Source organism: Hydra vulgaris, chromosome 13 (genome assembly GCF_038396675.1).
Source record: "Hydra vulgaris chromosome 13, alternate assembly HydraT2T_AEP".
NCBI classification, from domain to species: Eukaryota; Metazoa; Cnidaria; class Hydrozoa; order Anthoathecata; family Hydridae; genus Hydra; species Hydra vulgaris.
The window spans coordinates 25,849,132-25,870,000 of record NC_088932.1 but is presented as its reverse complement, the minus strand read 5'-3'; the positions used below and the strand labels follow the sequence as shown (position 1 = coordinate 25,870,000).

The following is a 20,869-nucleotide window of genomic DNA, read 5'->3' as shown; positions in this document are numbered from 1 at the left end:
CTGGCTACTATCATAAATAATAGCAGAGGTAGTATTAATGACTTCTCAATATCACAGAGCTGTTTGCAGAGGCAGAAAAAGCAAAAAGTTAATGAAAATGCTCAAAAAATCAAAAAAGAGTTTATAAATATTGCTAAAAATAAATGTCTTTACATTTTGATTCAAAAATAATGTCTGAAAGTACGGGTCAAGGCAGAAAAAAAATTGAGAGAGTAGTCAAGTTTATTTTAAACTTTTAAGCATTTTTGCAACTCTACTGAAAGGACAAGAACATTAGGTCCAATTGAGCCACTGTTTGAGAAATTCAAACAGAGTTGGAAAAAAATATTGAAGAAGGGGATACAGATATTACACAATATCTGTTACACAGATATAATATCTGTTACACAGATATTAAGAGATTTAAAGAAGAGCCAGGGACTTTTTTGTCAATCAAGGTAATTGGTACCATGATTTTTTTGTTAGATATTTAAGATATTAGTATAAAACTAAATCTTTAAATTATATTCCAGGCTTCTGAAGCTCTATCATTTCCCTAAAATAGCCTTGATGATCATTTCTTTCTTTGAGGAGATTATAAATACCTTGTTCAACTCAGCATTGTTTGGCTTGGGGGATCAGTATCCAACTTCAAGTTCCATATTCCAATGGCTTGTCATCATGCCCGGTGAAAACCAATCGAGCTGCAAGTTTTGGTTCTCATGACAAAGTATTAGCTTCAAAACTTCAGCGTCATCAGAAGCGTTGTGGTGTCAGAAACTGAAGCAACAGAGAAGTATTACTAAGGTTGCAGATAGTGTCAAGGTTGAAGAGCTAACTAACAGTGAGCACCCTGACAAAGCTGACAATGATGATAATTCTGAATATGAACTTCCTCTGAATGATATTTTACCAGTTAAGACTGCTAACAGACGTTATCGTATCAATAGTCAACCGGAACTCCTGGTTTCATCCCTTGTGATATATTAAAAAGACCCAAACTTTTTGCCTTAACAACTCTCTAAAGAGACACTAACACAACAAGCAGCCTATATTGAAACCCTAATATCCGAGGCTGAAGGCGGCATGTCAAAATTCCATAAATCACATTCAACTGCTGACAAATCCAGGTGTAAGGTCAGAAAGAAGATAGCTTAGGCTTGTAGGAAGCAATGGGTTGCTCTGAAGCTGTCAGTTCTGAAGCTCTGAAGCTGTCAACACCCTAATATACATAGATATATATATCTATGTACATTAGGGTGATTCAGATTGTAATAGAAAAAAAAAAGTTCACAAAAAGCATTCTACTCAAGCTTGCCTGTGTTCCTTTACCACCTAGGATCATGTTTTATAAGATGAATTAACCATTGGTAAAATTTTGTGATTCTCTCAAATTTTGCAAATTTGTTTTTTTATTTTAGATATATATATATAACAATATATTTTAAATAGAAATTGATATGGCAACCACTAGATCTTCTGCCGTGGCATGGCTTGTTGGTAAACCTACACAAACTCTGTCGACTGCCAGACCTTCAAGAGGGGATGTTCTTCGGAGGTTGCTCTTCCATCATATAGAAGAGAAACAAGAAGTGATAAAAAGTATTCAGCCAACAATTGAAGCAGTTCTTGTTATATGGGAGAGAGGAAGAATTCCAACTCAAAGAATTGACAATGCAGAAAGAAAGTTAAAAAAACTTTATGATGAATATCTGTTGCTGAAAAAACACCGATGATCAAAATTGGGCAGCTGTCAAATGAAAGAAGGAATTTTCCATGCTGACCTTGAAGAACTTTTTGATATATCAACCAAAAATGCATCAGAAGTTATGAAAAACGATGAAGATAAAGCATTTTTACATCAGCAGCAAGATCCATTAAGTTGTAGCATGGCAAGAATTGATCGGAATTTCACATCTAGGGAAGCACGGAAACGAGTCCGAGAAACTAAAATGGAATTAAGGCGTCAAAGCAGTAAAGCAGAACTGATGAAAAAAACAGAACTTATTTCTTCTTCATCAGCAGTTGACAAGTTTGTGAGTGAAAGTAGCTCAAGTTCCTCGGATGATGATGAATATCAGACTCCTTCCGCTTCCAGCACACTGAGCACAAATGGTTCAATGAAAAAGAAGATGAAAGTTCTAACAAATAATGTTGTATCGTCTCTTGATTGTGTTAATATTTCTGATCGCCGTGCACTCTTTGTGGTCGGAACAGCTGCTCAGGCTCTTGGTCACTCTTTAAAAGATTTATCATTGTCGTACAGCACAATCCGCAGAGAAAGGCGATCTGTTTGTGAAGCGCTGACTACAGCTGACAAGGTTGATTTCTCTCCTGATGATTCTCTCCACTTCTTCTGCATTGGGATGGAAAGCTCTTACCTGATATCACTGGTGGTCAAAAAAAAGTGGATAGAATTGCCATCCTTGTAACTGGTGGTGGGGTGGAAAAATTGCTGGGTGTTCCAAAGATTGATCGAGGTACAGGTGAGCAACAGGCTGATGCTTACATGAAGGCTCTTAAAGATTGGAAATTGGAAGAACTTGATCAGGGACTGGTTTTTGACACTACTTCATCCAACACTGGGTTTAACATTGGTGCCTGCACAATAATAGAGCAGAATCTCAACTGTAATCTTATATGGATAGCATCCAGACACCATGTCTTTGAAGTCATGCTTTCCACCATTTTCATGACTGCATTTGGAAGCAGTGGAGGACCTGAATTTGGAATTTTTAACTGTTTCCAGAAGCAATGGCCAGCAATCAACAAGGAGGTGTTCACTATAGGGAGTGAAGAATTGTATAACTGTAATTTTTTTCTCAAACTCCGTGAAGAAATGGTAGTGTATTATGGTGAAGCAATTAAAAGTCAACAACCCAAGGATGATTACTTAGAACTCTTGAATTTGTGCCTTATTTTTCTTGAAGGATCAACTGCAACATCGGAGTTGAATGTAAAGTTTTGAGAGACATGGCAAACAACCTGAAACAACAGCCAAAACAGAAATCTCTCAAAAGACTTGATGCTGCCACATTCAATTGTCACAGTACATTGTCTTCCTTCATTACGCACCGCAGAACTTTTCAATCTAATTTTGAAGAATGGCAAAGAAAAAGCTGAATCATTTTTAATGAAAGAACCTTTAGAGTGGGAAATGGATTCAACATATTTTGAAATGAAGCACAAGGTTCGTCAAATGAAGGTCGTCAATGATTGCGCGGAACGAGGCATAGCACTTATAACATTCTTCAACAAAAGCATTAGGAAAGATGAAAACCAAAAGCAGTTTCTTCTTCGATTGGTTGATCTTCACCGGAAGGAATTTCCAGTTGCATCAAAGTCTACCCTGATGAAGATGACTGATGAATGATGAAAATGATTGATCTAATATTGCCTAGTGTGATTACATAGTAGTACAGTACTATATTATTGCTTGTTTAACATTAAACATCCACAATCCACCATATAATAATAAGTAATTGATAATAAATAATCAAAAAAAAAAAGTTTTTTTTTACTTTTTTAACCTCATTCCAAAATGTGACAAAACATGGCAACCCCTAAATATCATCTGATTTGATTCAAATTTTGGAAATAATTACTATTGTCATATAGAACAAGGGCAAGCTTGAGGACAACTAAAGTTTTGAACCTAAAAATTTTGCATCACCCTCATTTATATCAATAGGAAAAGAAATGAAATAGGGACAGACACCATAGACTAAAATTTTAAAAAAGGAGGCAAATGATGCACCCTAATATAAATAGACATACCAATATATCTGTATATATATATATATATATATAGATATATATATATATATATTTTTATATATATATATATACATATATATATATATACATATATATATATATATATATATATATATATATATATATATATATATATATATATTTATATATATATATATATATATATATAGATATACATATATATAATGTATATATATATTATATATATATATATTATATATATATATATATATATATATATATATATATATATATATATATATATATATATATATATATTATATATATATATATATATATATATATATATATATATATAGACATAAATTAAAAAGTTTTTCATACCATCATCTAATATTGATATCACAACACCTTTTCCCGTAATTCCTCTTCTCCAAACAGGAAGCAAATTTAAATCATGTCCAAAATAATCATCATCCTGCCTGTACTGAGATAAAAATAAAAAATAATATATCAATTATAAATATGAAGTCAAATGCAAACATTAATCAAACTTTTATAATTCTAAGCATTCTTAATTAAAATCGTAATTATTTAATTCTTAATAAACTTCCTAATGGTAGCACCATAGCACCAAATTACAAAAACATACAAATTATACAAAACCTTAGTAACCTCTAATTCTGATCTACAAAACAGGTCGTCAGAAACAGGGACATAAATATGCGGTGTTTAAAGAGGAAGGAAGGGAGGAAAGTATGCTGAAGAGAGGGAAGTGTGCTGAAGGGAAGGCAGTGTGCTGAAAAGAGAGAAGTATGCTTAAGGAAAGGAAGTGCGCTGAAAAGAGAGAAGTGTGCTTTGTGCTGAAGGGAAGGGTGCTGAAAAAAGAGAAGTGTGCTGAAGGGAGGGAAGTGTGCAATAATGTCATAGTCTGATTTTGATCATCAAAATCAGACATTGTGAGTATGTATAGAAATTATATAATTAAAATTTGCTGTTATTTTTTTGTTTCTTATGTTTAAGAAATTAAAAAGAATATTGTTACTTCAGATACTTATATAAGAATACGGTCAACATAGAATCAACTTTTTCAGCTAGAGTAGACCATTTACTATTACATAAATGTAAGCAAGAGTCATGTGTATTAACATGTTCATATCAACAGTCATGTGCATTAACTCAATTGGATGTGTGTTTATTAAAATAATGTTACTTAAAGTTGTTACATTTTAAAAATATTACACAATCAAAACTCTTATTTATTTTTCTTATAATTATTTATCATTTATATTTTCACATTTAGAACTATGCTGAGTCATGTTAATCGTATTATAGGAACTGGAGATTCCGAAGGAGTTTTAGAAGGTTGTTTATGACTAAATCTATAAAGTTAAAGTCAAGTACTATTTTGAGCAGTTTTTTGTTTGTAATAAGAGATTTCTTAAAATGAAAGATGAAAACTAAGATATTAAGATCTTAAAATTATTGTGAATTAAATAAACTTAGGCTTTTATACCGTATTCCATAAAATAATGAAAAAATTGTTGCAAAACGTATTAGAATATTTGTTATAATAATTAATAATTATAATAATAATTAATAATTATTAAAATATAGCCATAAGGTGTAAACAAAACAAAATAACCTGTTATATATAAATATTAAATTTAATGCTGCTGTTACCCATTCGTGAGTGCTTGACACGGAACTCATGGCATCTATTACATCTAAGTTAATGGCGAGAAAGAGTCGCAGCACTTTTTTTTATAAAAAATTGTTGACGAAAATGTATGCAAATGCCTAACTTATGTAAACTTCAAATTATGTAAATTTAAAAATTATATCAAGTTTTTCTTCTTTTACTTAAAAATTCATCTTTTCAAATTTTTTTAAACACACAATATAACATTTTTTTATTTTGTATTTTTTAAAAATTTTTAAAGTTCTATTGATGTTATATACATAACATATATATAAAGATATTATATAATATAACAAACAAAAGGGAGAGAATTTTTTTAAAAGCTTAAATTTTTTTTAAACATCAAAACAGCGTGAGAAACTTTTGGTGCATATGTTGCGATAGAGAAACTCATGTTATTAATGTGCTTTAGTAATTAGTAAATTCTGTACTTTTAACACACATTAAAGGGAAAAAAAAATTTTACATTCAAACTTTTATTTTCTTTAAAAGTAAATAAAGGGGCAAGAGTAATAAGCTGCAGATGGTCTGGAAAAAAGTTTAATAAAAAATTTAATAGAAACTTAATAAAAAAAAAATTAATGAGCCCGTAACAGGTTTTTTTTTTGTATAGAAGTTTACAATTTTATAATAAGAAGTTATAAAATGTTGAACATTATTTGTTAATTAAACAGAGATTTGACAGATTTTTATTTTATACCACTTATTGAAATAAAGCAACTATATAAAGAATAAACATATAAATGTTGTCGTGGACTTACCATGACCCATATTATAAAGGTCATTATTCAAAATATTTTTAAGCCTAATTCCAAATTTTCTTATAATTTTTATACTGATTGTAATTAATCAACACATTTCAAGCAGGTATTCTAAATGTTATTCAGAATACCTGCTTTAGGTACTAATATTCAAATTGCTGATAAATAGCGGTTTGCGCAATGACTACCAAAGCATATAAAAACTTTTAAAGTTTTAAAAACTTATAAATTATTTTTCTCCAAACTTTAAAAGGTAGACAATAATTTTCTACTAAAAATATTCAACTATAACTATATTTAAGGACTTTAGAAATGGTCAGTGTAGATTCACTGATTGACTTACCAATACCCGCATCTTACGGGTCCGGAGAGCTAGTAATAATATATTATAATATAAACTAAATTATTATAATATTTATAATACAAATTATTGTATAGTAATAAGGTGTTATATTTATTATTTAATGAAATAGGATAGGTGAAATTTAATAAAATAAGGTAGGTATATTTTTGTGCTTTAATTGTTTAATAAGCAATGTCATTTTAATTCCTTGTGGTATAAAAAGCATTTGACACTTTGAGTTTAATCAAAGATGGTTGTTTTTTGTTTTATTTGTTTTTGCTTTCAAATGGTTTAAATAAAAATTACCTTGATCCTGCCAAGGTATTCTTGCTCAGCATAAAATGAAAGGTAAAGGTTTTAAGAAACCTGGTAAACTTGTTTAGCACTTTTCACCAAACACTTATATTTGATCTTCATTGCCTAACTCAATTCATACAATGCCAGGCCAAAAGAATTAATACATTTCTCAAACACAGCTGCAATGCCAGTGTTAGAGTAGATTAGAGTATAATATCACCTTAAGCAAAAATTGGAATACTTTCAAAAATAGTTATGCTGTATCCAAAATTTTTGCTAACAAACAATTTTTAGGAATCACTACTTATAATCCAAAAATATCCGCTAAGATTTTTTAAGCACTCAAATTTTTCCTTATTAACACAGGCTTTTTAAAAAAGTAATAAATGTGCTCATATTATTCAGACTGCTTGGTAATATGAGCACTTTAAATTAACTAAAAAACAATACCAACCTGACAATTTGTTGCATGAGAGTTATAGGGTTCTCTCTGTTGTGAAAACTTAACGTCCTATATTTAATTATTAAAGTGTTACATAATTATTTTTTATATTTACATTATTAAACTTATATTATTCTTCATATCATTTTTTAAGTTGTCATTAATTATTATTATTAATTATTAAAACTTTAATTGTTAAATTCTTAAAACATAAAAAAAGGCAGATAGAACCCTATAATTCTCATGTGACAAATTGGAACAAATTTCAGGAATATAACAATTCTTTATTAATCAAATTTATTAAAATTATTATTAAAAAATCAAATTTTAAACCACAATTTATTAAAACAATACTACTTTGTTTTTAGGCTATAAAAGAATTATTCTGTTAATTATTCAATTCTATTAACTCAAACTTTTAAACAATAAAAATACAAATTTTAGGAAGGTGCAAAAAAAATGTTGTTACAATTTTAAAATTTATTACCTTTTATTCTTGTATTATTTATATATTTTTTTTATTATAAAAGTAATTATAACTGCTTTAGACTAATTTTACTAAAAAACACTTGACAATTTGAGCATAAATTACACAAAAATGTGCATAAATTAAAAAAAAAAAATCCTATGTATAGATGATACATCTATCATAGGTAATTTGTAATATGGCTGGGTTGGCTGGATGTGGTTCAGGGAGTTTTTTTACGCTGGTTTCTAGTAGTATAGGGTGTTTCATTAAGACGGACAAAAGTTTAGTGCAAATTATATTTGAATGATGAATTATTTTTTTCTCTTCCAGGTTTAAAAACTACAGCTTTTGGCAATTAAAATAATGGAAAGATTACCAAACGAACATCGCATTAAAGTTGATGAAGAGTATTACAAAAATGGTTGTTCAACCACAAATGCATTTAGAGCACTTCGCGATTTCTTTGGTCAAAGTAATTGACTAACCATCATCATCGACCAACCACTGGAAAAACTGTGGCAAAATTTAAAGAACTTTGCTGCAGTGCGTGAGAATGTGGCTGAGAATCCAGGCACCTCAATTCTTCATCGTGCACAAGAATTGAACCTCTCAACAATAACATTGCATCGTATTTGGACAAAAGATTTGCGTATGCGCGCTTACAAAATTCAATTAACTCAAGAACTGAAGTCTTGACCATTTGAAGCACTGTACATTTGTCAATTGGGTACAAGAGCAAAGGCAAGTCGATCCTGCTTTTTCGTGAAAAATCATCTTTAGCGATAAAGCCCATTTTCATCTTTCCGGATTCATTAATAAACAAAATTGTCGCATTTGGGCAGATGAAAATCCAAAGAAAATTGTTGAAAAGCCACTTCATGCACAAAAGGTCACGGTATGGTGTGCAATGTCTGCTAATGGAATCATTGGGCAATATTTTCGGAAATGATGCCAGGAATTCTGTAACTCTGACAGGCGAGCGATACCATGCCATGATTACCAACTTTTTATGGCCTGCATTGAATGATGTGGATTGTGAAGATCTGTGGTTCTAACAGGACGGAGCCACCTGTCACTCACCCAATGCAACAATGGCTTTACTGAATGAGAAGTTCTCTGGTCGCACAATCTCTCAAAACAGTGAAGTGAATTGGCCACCAAGATTGTGCGACTTGACGCCTTTAAATTTCTTCCTTTGGGGATATCTCAAAAGTAAAGTCTATGCCAACAAGCCAACGACAGTTCAAGAGCTAAAGAATGAGATAATAAGGCATATTCATGACATTAATGACCATCTATGCAGAAACGTCATTGAAAATTTTGATCACCGGGTGGATGTGTGTCATAAAAACCGTGGCGGGCATTTGGCCGATGTCATATTTCACAAATAATTGCCACGAATCAGACTAGATCATCCAAAAACGAAATCAATAAATTTTCATCAATAACACTGTTTTATTTACTATTACATTTTGTCCGTCTTAATGGAACACCCTGTATAACTAGAATATATAGATACAGTTACATACATAATTGCTGTTTCCACGGGAGAATGTAATCTGTGACTGGAACATGTCTGAGCTAGCTTTTAGAACCAGAAGATCCTATGTGTAGATGTTAAATCTATTATAAGTAACTTGAAGTATGGCTAGGTTAGCTAGATATGGTTCAGTGATAGAACTTTTACGCTGGTTTCTTGTAATACTTGACTTTTTTAGGTTGTCATTTTTTATACATATACCTTTTTTTTTTTCTTGCCCTATGTTATTTTTGATGTTTGATGTTGTAGTGGTTTCGTTTACTGTTTTCATTTTTATTACTATTTTTATTTAAAACCTGTTTTTTTGATTGGTTAGCAACATTCGACATGTATTTTAGCAACTTGTTGTATTTTTAATAAAGTTTTATCTAACAGCATTTATCACATTGGTAGTGTAGTTGGGTACTTTGCGGTTTTATGTATATATATATATATATATATATATATATATATATATATATATATATATATATATATATATATATATATATATATATATATATATATGGCTGATATAGCTGTTTTCACGATGGAAGAGATAAATTTCGTGTTTAAAAATTTCTTTTTTCTTCAATTGTAGTTTAAACACCTTAAAATATTTATTAAAATAAATTTTGAGAAGAAAATATTTGAACTAACTAGATAAATTTGATGAATGTTTGAAGCTGTTTTTTCTTTTTATTATTCGAAAAAAGTGAGTAAAATTTGAGGGCAAGTAATTGCAACATGTTAAACAAAACATATCCGTACTTTTGTTTAGAAAGAGTCTTTGAGAATTTATATATGATTTGAGTAAAAAAACTTTTAGACTTAAAATAAAAATTATTCAATTTTATTTTTAAAAAATCATTATAATTACAACAGGATAATTAGAGTTTTATAGAATAGTATGGTAAGGGAGTCAAAATACCGTCCAAATGTTCAGATTTCTTTATGGGTTTTGATTAAATATATTTTGCATTTTAGTATTGTGAAGGGCTGTTAGTAAATATTTGTAAATTATTGGATTTATGTTGGCATTTTCGTATAATGTTGTAAACTTAAGAAATGGAATCAAAATTAGAAGTAAGAAAAAAACATTATGCAGAATACCAAGCTATTTTTGTTTCTCGGAATGCTGATAAAAAGAAAGTAATGTCCAGAGTACGATTTAAGAGATATAAAAAAAAATTAAAAGCCTAATAAAAAAGCAGCTTATACCGCTAAAGCAAAATTAAGAGTTGTAAAAAGTCGCGCCTAAAAAAGTAAACTTTTAAATTAATCTCAAAGACTTAGCTCGTCTTTTAAGAACGTTCAATAAAGAGGAAATGCATTGAAAATAGTTTTATACGCACTACCAAATTTAAAGACAAAACAAGCTAAAATTCTTTCTATTCTTTCAAATAGATCTACTTGTTTTGGCAGTTGTAAACTTTTATAATGAAGATGAAGTTTCCCAAATATAACCAAACAAAAAAGATGTCACTCGAATTCAATCATCCAACAGAAAAACAAACATCATTTCTATTGGACTGTAGAGTGTCTTAAAGGATGGCAGACGTTTTTTTTTAACGGAAATAAAGAAGGGGAAAAAAAAAAAGAAGAAAAAAGTTTACAAAATTATTAATAACTTAATCATTTCAATCATCTAAAGAAGATTTTAAAATATAGAAAGCAAAAATAGTAAAACAGAAAATCTTTTTTAAGTGAATAAAAAAAATAATCATAGAAAGATATAAAAAAACGTAAAACTTAAAAAGAAAGACGCAAAAGAAAATTCGAATTTTAAATCGATTTTAAATATAATAAAAAGAAAAGAAAAGGAAAAAAAAGATCAATAGAGGGAAAAAAAAAAAAAAAAAGATAAAAAACATCAGAAGAAAAGATTTATTAAAAGAGAAGAAGATATTTTTAATCAATTTAATTTTTTGCTGTTATTGTATATAAATATATATATATATATATAAGAAGAAAAGATTTATTAAAAGAAAAGAAGATATTTTTAATCAATTTTATTTTTTGCTGTTATTGTATATATATATATATATATATATATATATATATATATATATATATATATATATATATATATATATATATATATATATATATATATATATATATATATATATATATATATATATATATATATATATATATATATATATATATATAATTTTATTCATTTATCACATCTTTATTTATATTTATTTTAGATTCTAATTTATCATTAGATTATTTATTTTGTTATATTATAATAAATATTTATTTTATTATTATATTATTAGTTTATAATGCTTATAATTAGTTTCTTAACTTATAATTAGTTTCTTATTCGTTTAATTAAGTTATATATTATTATACATTATTTGCAGTTGCTTGTTTGATTTACTGTTATTTCATTATCATTCCTCATTGTTATTGTTAATACTTTTTATGCTTATTGATATTATTAGCTATTTACTACTATTACTTATAAATTACTTATAAATTACTATTACTTATAAACTACTTACTATTTACTTATAAATCATTATCTCTTGATCCTTTCAAATATTACAAAAGTTCATTTTCACTAGTTTAAACTATGGCTTTAAACTGTCATCTGTGAAAAAAAAAAAAAAAGTTTAAGTTGCCGCTCAATTCAATGTGACATTTGTTTGTTTTGGACTCATTCAAAATGCAGCAGGCTTGATACTGAGCACAATTTACTACAATTAAGTGGCTCACTGCTGCATTGTGTAAGTTGTACAAAGAGTATCTTTCCATTCACAAATGTACCAGATAACGAATTCAAATTACTATTTTCTTCTGACAAAATTCTTATAATAGATGATAAATTACCTCCACCAATAAATTTTTTTTTTACCTCTTTAAGGCCGAGAAGGCCACTACAGATGAGGAGGCTACTTAATAGTGGTTACAACCCTCTCTCAACTCTATAACTCCAAAACACGAAACTTGACGAACAAGGCCGCTGCACAAAGAAACAAGTTTAGCGCGGTACAACCAGGGACGTGGCGGAGATCGAACTCAGAACCTCTTGCTTATGAAGCAAGCGCTTTACCACTACACCACTACCGCATCTCTTTCTGACTTCTCATTTAAATAAAGTTTCTAATCAAATTAATGCTTATGTTTCATCTCATATTTTAGATTCAGATGAAGAAATCTATGCATCAATAGACATAGTTTGCAAATATTATGATATAAGTAAATTCATAATAAAATTTAACAAAATTAACGCTCTCTCTTTATTTCATCAAAACATATCATCTTTGCAAAAACACTTTGAGGAATTAAACATATTACTATCGTTAATGAGTTTTGAACTTTCCGTTATTGATATAACCAAAACACGATTAAAAAAAGGAACACCATCAATTCATCCAATCCTCATTGACAACTACAACAGTGGAGGTACATTATTATACTTATCAAAAAAATTAATATATAAACGAAAAGATGATTTAATGATTTATACACCACATTATTTAGAACCAACATTTGTTGAAATAATTTTTTCTAAAAAATCTAATGTAATTGTTGGTTGCATTTATTAACACCTTTGCATGGATATAAATGATTTTACAATTATCATGTCTGTCCTACTTCAAAAAATAAATGTTGAAAATAAATTGGTTTTCTTACTAGGTGATTATAATATTGATCTGATACAATCAAATAATGACACTGCAACGTCTGATTTTTTAAACTGGCTTTTTTTTATAACATTCGCCCTTTTATCACTTTGCCAACCAGAATTACTAACCACTCTGCTACAACCATTGAGAATATTTTTTCTAATTTAATAACTAATAAAATTATTTCAGGAAATTTGAGAAATTTAGTTTCTGATCACTTACCTTAATTTTGTATTTGTCCTAATTTTACTAAGATATTTATAGAGAACAGTGATGTTAACTCTGGTTTCCAAACATTTATTTCTAAAACAACCTTAATTTTGAACTGCTACGCCCCACTTAAAAAAATTTGTATTAAGAAATTCAAGCGTCAATTTAAACCTTGGATTACAAAGGGAATTTTAAAATCGATTCAAATACGCAATCTTTTAAAAAAAAAAAGTTAAGATCAAAAGATATTAGGAACATAAACAAATTTAAAACTGCTTTCAAACAATACAAATACATGATAATTACCTTGATTAAGCTCAGTAAAAAATGCATTTTTAAAAGTACTCAACAGAAAATGTAAAAAATCTTTGTGAAATTTGGAAAGGAATTAATAACTTAATAAATGTCAAAAACTCTAATCACTCATCTCACATCTGTTTACAAGATAATGAAACATATATAACTGAACCAAATCTTATCTCTGAAAAGTTTAACACTTTTTCTACAAATTTCGCACAAAAACTAAAATCCAATAAGACATGTACCAGAAAAAATCTGCGCATGTTCTGATGTGGTGTTTACAGAAATCGTGCATCATTTCAAATAGCTAATTGTTTTAAAATGTCATTGTATTAGTATTATTCAAAATTTAAACAATTCTGTTTCCAAAACATTTAGTTTTAATTGAAATGTCATCAAATCAAGATAAGAAGCAAGAAAAATTTTTGCATTTTCTTGTTAAAAATCCTGGTGCATCAAGCAAAACAATTTCTAAAGAGTTACAGATTGCTTTAAGATTATTGCAGAGCATTGTGAAATGATTTAAGGACACTGGTACAATCAAAAAGAAATCAGGAAGTGGAAGAAAAAAATGTTTTGTTAGACAAGATTTTGGTAAAAACGTGAAAGATGTCTTAGACGGAAAACCAGAGATTTCTGTTCAAACTTTAACAAAAAAATATAAGACAAGTGCTTCCACTATACAAAGGTTGAAGAGAAATTGTGGCTATAAATCTTATAAAAAGAAAAAAATTCCTCGCCATGAAGAAACGCAAGAAAATGTCGCAATTCGTTGTTCAAAGCTACTCTATAAAAAATTATGTGCCAAAAAATCTTGTTTGATTATTGACGATGAAACTTATTGTGCTGCATATTTCCGATCTCTTCCAGGACACCAATAATACTCAGCAATTAATCGCAAGAAACTGAATTCCAATTATAAATGCATTGGAATGCAAAAATTTGCTAAAAAATTTTTGGTTTGGCAAGCAATTTGTGAATGTGGTGAAAGAAGCTTTTGTTTTTGTGACTACGGAAACAATTAGCACCAAAATATACATAAAAGAATGCCTCAAGAAACGCTTTTTGTCATTTTTAAGAACACACACGGATAATCCGTTATTTTGGCCCTATTTAGCATCATGTCACTACTCTGGGACAACTTTAAACTGGCTCAGAGAACATAGAGTAGATTTCGTTGAAAAACACTGCAATCTACCAAATTATCCTGAACTACATCATATCAAAAGATATTGGGCTCTTGTCAAAAGAAAACGAAGGTTCAATGTAAAAGAAGCCAAAAACATTAGAGACTTCAAAAATAAATGGATTAGAGCTACCAAGAAAGTCCAGCCGAAGACTGTGCAAAAGCTGATGTCAAGTGTAAAATGCAAAGTGGGTGCGTTCTCATGAACAAAACTTCACAAACTTTCTTAAGTGAAATTTAAGAATATTAATATATGTACTTTTAAAATATATATAACATTCAATATCAAAATACAACAGCTAAATAAATATCCTTTAAAATGTCTGCGCAGATTTTTTCTGGTACATGTCTTTTTCATTCGTCTTACATAAACTATGCAAAATATCTTAAATATCCCAATTTACATAGTCTACTCCTATCTCCAACAAATATTTTGTTTCGTCTCTTATATCTAATTTGAAGCCAAAAATCAATAGGCCCAAATAGCATTCCCACAAACATTCTTATCAATTTTAACTATGAATTTTTAAATATTCTTTCTAAACTATTTAATATATCATTCGTAAATGGAACTTTTCCGAATGTTCTAAAATTATCTTGTGTTGTTCCAATATTTAAAAACGGCTCTAAACTTTTATATGCTAACTACAGACCTATTTCTCTTTTATCTAACATTAGTAAACTTCTTGAACCACTTATGTATTCTAGAATGTACTCTTTTCTTAACTCTTTTAACTGTTTAAATGAATTTCAATTTTGTTTTTATTCAAACCATTCTACCTGCCATGCATTTATAAGTATAACTGAAAAAATCAAGAAAACTCTTGACACTGGTCATTTTGTTTATGGTATTTTTATAGATTTACAAAAAGCTTTTGATACTGTTGATCATAACATTAGATTACTAAATTAGAACACTATGGTATTCGTGATGTTGTAAGTGACTGGTTTCGCTCTTATCTTACAGATCGGAAACAATTTGTAAGCATTAATGGTTATAATTCTACTAATAAATCTGTTGAGTGCGGTGTTCCTCAAGGTCCTCTTTTGTTCTTAATTTATGTTAATGACATAAACAACTCTATTCGCTTCTCGTCAATTCATCTTTTTGCTGATGACACAAACCTATTGCATATCAACAAATCATATAATTCTCTATGTAAAAACATAAATTCGGATCTAAAAGGTATTGTTCACTGGTTAAATGCTAACCTAATATGATTAAACACAAAAAAAACTGAACAAATCATTTTTTTATCTTCTAGAAAAAAACACAATCAAAGCAACAATTCTAAAATTCAAATTCAAATTAATAATAAAAGGTTATATCCTACAAAAGTTATTAAATATCTCGGTGTTTTGATTGACTGCAATCTCTTATGGAATTTTCATATTGATGAGCTATGCAAGAAACTAACTCAAGCTAATGGCGCACTTTCAATAATTCGTCATTATGTTGATAAATTTACACTAAAGAATATTTACTGTGCATTACTTTTATTGCATCTTAGTTACTGGTGTCAAATTTGGGGTCAAAATGGCAACTATCACATCAAAAAATTGATGTCCTCTCAACGTCAATCCATAAGAATTATAAATTTCCAGCCTTGTAAGTCATAAACATCAGAATCTTTCAAAAAACTAAAAATTCCAACCTTTCAGCGCGTTTAAAATTTGCTAATCTTCTTTTTGTTTTTGACTCTCTTAATAAAAATTTACCTTCTTCTATAACAGACTTTTTTACAGAAAGTAGAATAATACATACATGCTCTACTAGAAACATATATAATGGAAAACTTAGTGTACCATCATTCAAAACTCAGAAGTATGGTAAACATTCTGTTGTCTATGAATGCATTTGTGAATGGAACAAGAATCTTGTATGCATAGTGAATGAGTTCAAAAAACTACAACTCCAACCACCTTTATCGACTTTTCTTAATTTAAAACAAAATCAATTCAAAAAAATTCTGAGAACAATTTTATTCTAACTTATTGACATGATTTTCACTAAATATTTAAAATATGTAAATTTTATGAGTATTTTATATTTTTTTTAATTATGATTACTACAACTATTATCATTAACTTCTTGTTTGTTTATTTTTTATTATTATCATCAAAGCATGATTTTTAAATGTTCACTTTGTTTATGTTCTATGTGTGTTTGCTTATTATTAGTCATATTATATTTAAAAACTGGTGTCACTCCTTTGATCAGAATTCTGTTTGAGTGACACCATCCTTATCAATCATTTAATTATTATTATTAATTACTTATTATTAATTTACTCATTATTATATTATTTTATATTATTATCATTTATATATATATATATATATATATATATATATATATATATATATATATATATATATATATATATATATATATATATTTTATTTTTTATTAAGCAATTATTTTTACTTACTACAATCAAGTTATGAAATTTTTTATAATTTAAATCATACAATATTATTATAATTTTTTATAAATTATAATAATATTGTATGATTTAAAAAAGGAAAATAAATATCTTGTTGTTGTTGTTTTTTGTTGTTCATCATTAATATTATATGCTAAAAAAAGCTTTCAAGTTAGATTCAGCAATTTTTGTGACCTTCATCCACGCAATGTGAAATCTGTTAACAAAACTTCTGCATAATGTTTGTGCTTGTAGTTTGCATAAAAATATGCAATTTGCCTTAAATGCATTAACAAAATCAATTCAAGCAACTTCAATCAAAGTTGCATCTGAAATGATAAAAAAGTTTGTTTGTGAACTGTACACATACGATTGCATCTATGACAAATGCGTTGCATGCAAAGGTATGAAACTGTTAATACATTTGGTTTCAAAGTATCCTAGGACGAGTGGAGAAAGTCTAAAACTAAAACATATGCGAACATCAAAAAAGTTTCAAAGAAGTCTACAGTAACAGAACTCATAAAGCACAATCTGAAAATGCGATAATCCAAGTTGACTGGGCTGAAAACGCTAGGTATTTCTATCAAAATGAACCACAAGTGGCTCATTTTGGTCAAAATCAAGTTTCTATTATGACTCTTGCAGTCTGGAGTGCTGAGTTAAAAACATTTGCTATAGTTTCTGATTCAACTGATAATAAAAATTCTTTAGTTATACTGTACATTGACAAAGTCCTTCACTTTATTCCTGATCATGTCAAAGAAGTACACATGTTCAGCGACAATGCCACTTCTCAGTTCAAAAATAAAAACATTATAACTGCAATGGCTGTGTTTAAAAAACGTTTTCAGAAAAAAATTCATCTGGCATTTCTTTGCAGCGATGTACGGGAAAGGAATGGTTGACGGATTTGGAGCTACTGTTAAGTGAATCACAGTGCTAAGAGTTAAATCTAGTCAATGGGATTTCAGGTCAACAGCAGATTTTTCATTAACATTACAAGATTTGCAAATACCTGCAATTTATGTCAGAAAACAATACAAGACAACAAAAAAATGAACTTGGATTCAATTCAATTTTAAGTTATTCAAGAAAAATCAAAGATATATGAAAATCATATTACTTTTATGTTCAGTATGATAACGTTGCTACCATGCTATTTTCACCTGAGTATAATTAAAATTTATTACAAAATATAAAAATTTTTTAAACATGACTTTAATTCCATTTTTTTGTTTTGTCACAGAACGTTGCATCATTGAACTGATAGTTTTTTTTTTGTAAAATAAAACAATATGAAACCTTATAAAAGAAGCCACAAACTGTTGTTTGTGGCTTCTTTTATGGCTATCTTATTGCCAAATGAATAAGTTACAACAAAAAAAGTCTTATTCTTGTAGCAAGAATTAAAATTTCAGAGAAAATTTCATTTAAAAATATGCTGATAAAAAACACTTTTTTCTATGTTGCGTCACTGAACTCGTATTTTAATTTTTGCCATTTGTCAGTGCTATGTCAATACAATTATGTTTAATTTATATTATAAAATTTTAGTTCAAGATTGTTTTAGAGTAATAAAGATTTATTTTTGAATTATAAAAAAATTTTTGTTAAAGAAAATCTCTCAGTATGATACGTCACTGAACTATGGAATTGGCGATATATATTTTTTATTTTATTTTAAATTTGCTATATTATTTGGTATTGAATTCACATCTCTCACTATCCATATTTTTTCTTCAAAAATATTTATTCTTTACAAATTTGGGTGAAGTTAGGGTTTTGGCTATTTGTAGTGAAGTCCTTTTTAACTGCAGTATGGAGTAGGCGTAAATTGCGAGGTAAAGCATAAATGGCGATGATGTTTATGTAATGGAATAAACCAGGTATTGGTGCTGAGCCTCTTTAAAACGCCGGTAATAATAAACACGATTCTGAGTATAAGTTTATTACCACCACTACATAAATTATGATTACACAAAAGCAATTTTTTTCTTTATCTTATACTTCCTATCATTTTATATTTATTTAAAATATTGATATATCTATACATATGTATATTTACTTTAAGGATTTACGACATTTGCATCTGCTACATATGTATATTTGATTTAAGTTAAACTTTTGTATTTACTGTAGAATTATGGTTACTTATGTGTCCTATTTTGTTTTTATTACATTTCTATTACATGCGCAGTGCCTAAATTTTAATATTTTTTACTACACACTTTACTAATAGTGTCTTTGTTTTATTCTGAACATCTGTTAAATATATATTTTTAATTTTTTTTTATCCTTTTTCTCTTCCTTATTTTTTCCTTGTTTCACTTGGGCTTGACAACTTGGTCTGGTCCTTTGATGCATATTTTTGCATTTTTTTAAATTATGGGTGCTGCAATCTTAAGACTATTTTCATTAAATTATGGGTGCTGCAATCTTAAGACTATTTTCATTAAATTATGGGTGCTGCAATCTTAAGACTATTTTCATTAAATTATGGGTGCTGCAATCTTAAGACTATTTTCATTAAATTATGGGTGCTGCAATCTTAAGACTATTTTCATTAAATTATGGGTGCTGCAATCTTAAGACTATTTTCATTAAATTATGGGTGCTGCAATCTTAAGACTATTTTCATTAAATTATGGGTGCTGCAATCTTAAGACTATTTTCATTAAATTATGGGTGCTGCAATCTTAAGACTATTTTCATTAAAAAAACACTTGCGATAATTTGAGCATAAATTACACAAAAATGGTATCTTTAAATAAAGTTAAAGTAAATGTTTCCAACCATTATTTTCAAAAAAAAAAAAGAACAGATTTCCCAGCTAACAAGCTTTTCTTTAAGAAAAAACCAATATCCATAATTCAACATTATAATTCAACAATTTGGCACTACAGATTCTTTTATGTGTTATGAAAATGTTAAAAAAAAAAATGGCGCTTTAATGAGCAAATTTATGCTAACTATACTACTTACTATTATTAAATTCAAAAAATAAAAAAAATCAACTTGAGCTTTACTAAACACATCAGAAACTTTTTGGTATGCTCAAATTACCAAGATGCTTAAATTACCCTAATCTACACTACCCTACTTTAGCCTTATTTGTAAAGATTTATTTTTTGTATTACAATAATTTATAAAAAAATTTTCAATTGATTGAAAATTCTTTACAACTCTAAAATTTATTTAAAACAAGATGGACTGTTTGAGCCAAATCAATAAAATCTGTATGTGTTACATTGGAATCAATTATAAATTTTCTTGTAAAAATGTCCAATGACCTATATTTTATTTAAAATAATAAAATTCAAGCTCTAGGATTTAACTTTTTAATATTCTTGTATTTTATGTATTTTATGTATAATATTCTTGTATTTTATGAAAAATACAAAGTACAAAATGAAAATCCTAACTGAAATTCTCAAAGCTAAAGCTAATAGAGTTGATGCTTAAGATGAACTTATATTGCTAAATAGTTCATCTGAATTTGAAATGGCAAATTCAAGTTGATGCTCTTATATTGCTAAATAGTTCAACTCAGATTTTCAATAATGATCACAAACATGCTATGGATAATTTCAAATATATTAATGATGACAAACTGGTCATGGATAATTTAGTTAAAAGTTCAATTAAATATGCACTTCAATCAGGCATTGATCCTGAATCTAACTTTAAATGAGTTTATAAAAAAAGACTATTACCAGAAAACATTGAATCCAAGTTCTCAGACTAAACTCAACTTTCAAACATTCTACAGATCAGAGTTCCAAAAAATTTTAGAGCTCTAGTTTTATTATCTTCTGAGCATTTGAAAAAAATTTGAAACAAAGTATTAAGA

General features: G+C 28.1%; 1 protein-coding gene across 2 annotated transcripts in view; it reads right to left on the bottom strand.

The window, feature by feature from the left end:
* The window catches only part of LOC101237189 (proprotein convertase subtilisin/kexin type 6), a 104,499-nt gene that overhangs the window by 60,839 nt on the left and 22,791 nt on the right, over positions 1-20,869 (bottom strand). Inside the window, exon 4 of one of the 2 annotated variants that reach the window (XM_065816459.1) lies at positions 4,102-4,204. In XM_065816459.1, the coding sequence (XP_065672531.1) occupies positions 4,102-4,204 (103 nt within the window). The remainder of the gene's footprint in view (positions 1-4,101; positions 4,205-20,869) is intronic. The other variant, XM_065816460.1, reaches the window with a different exon arrangement.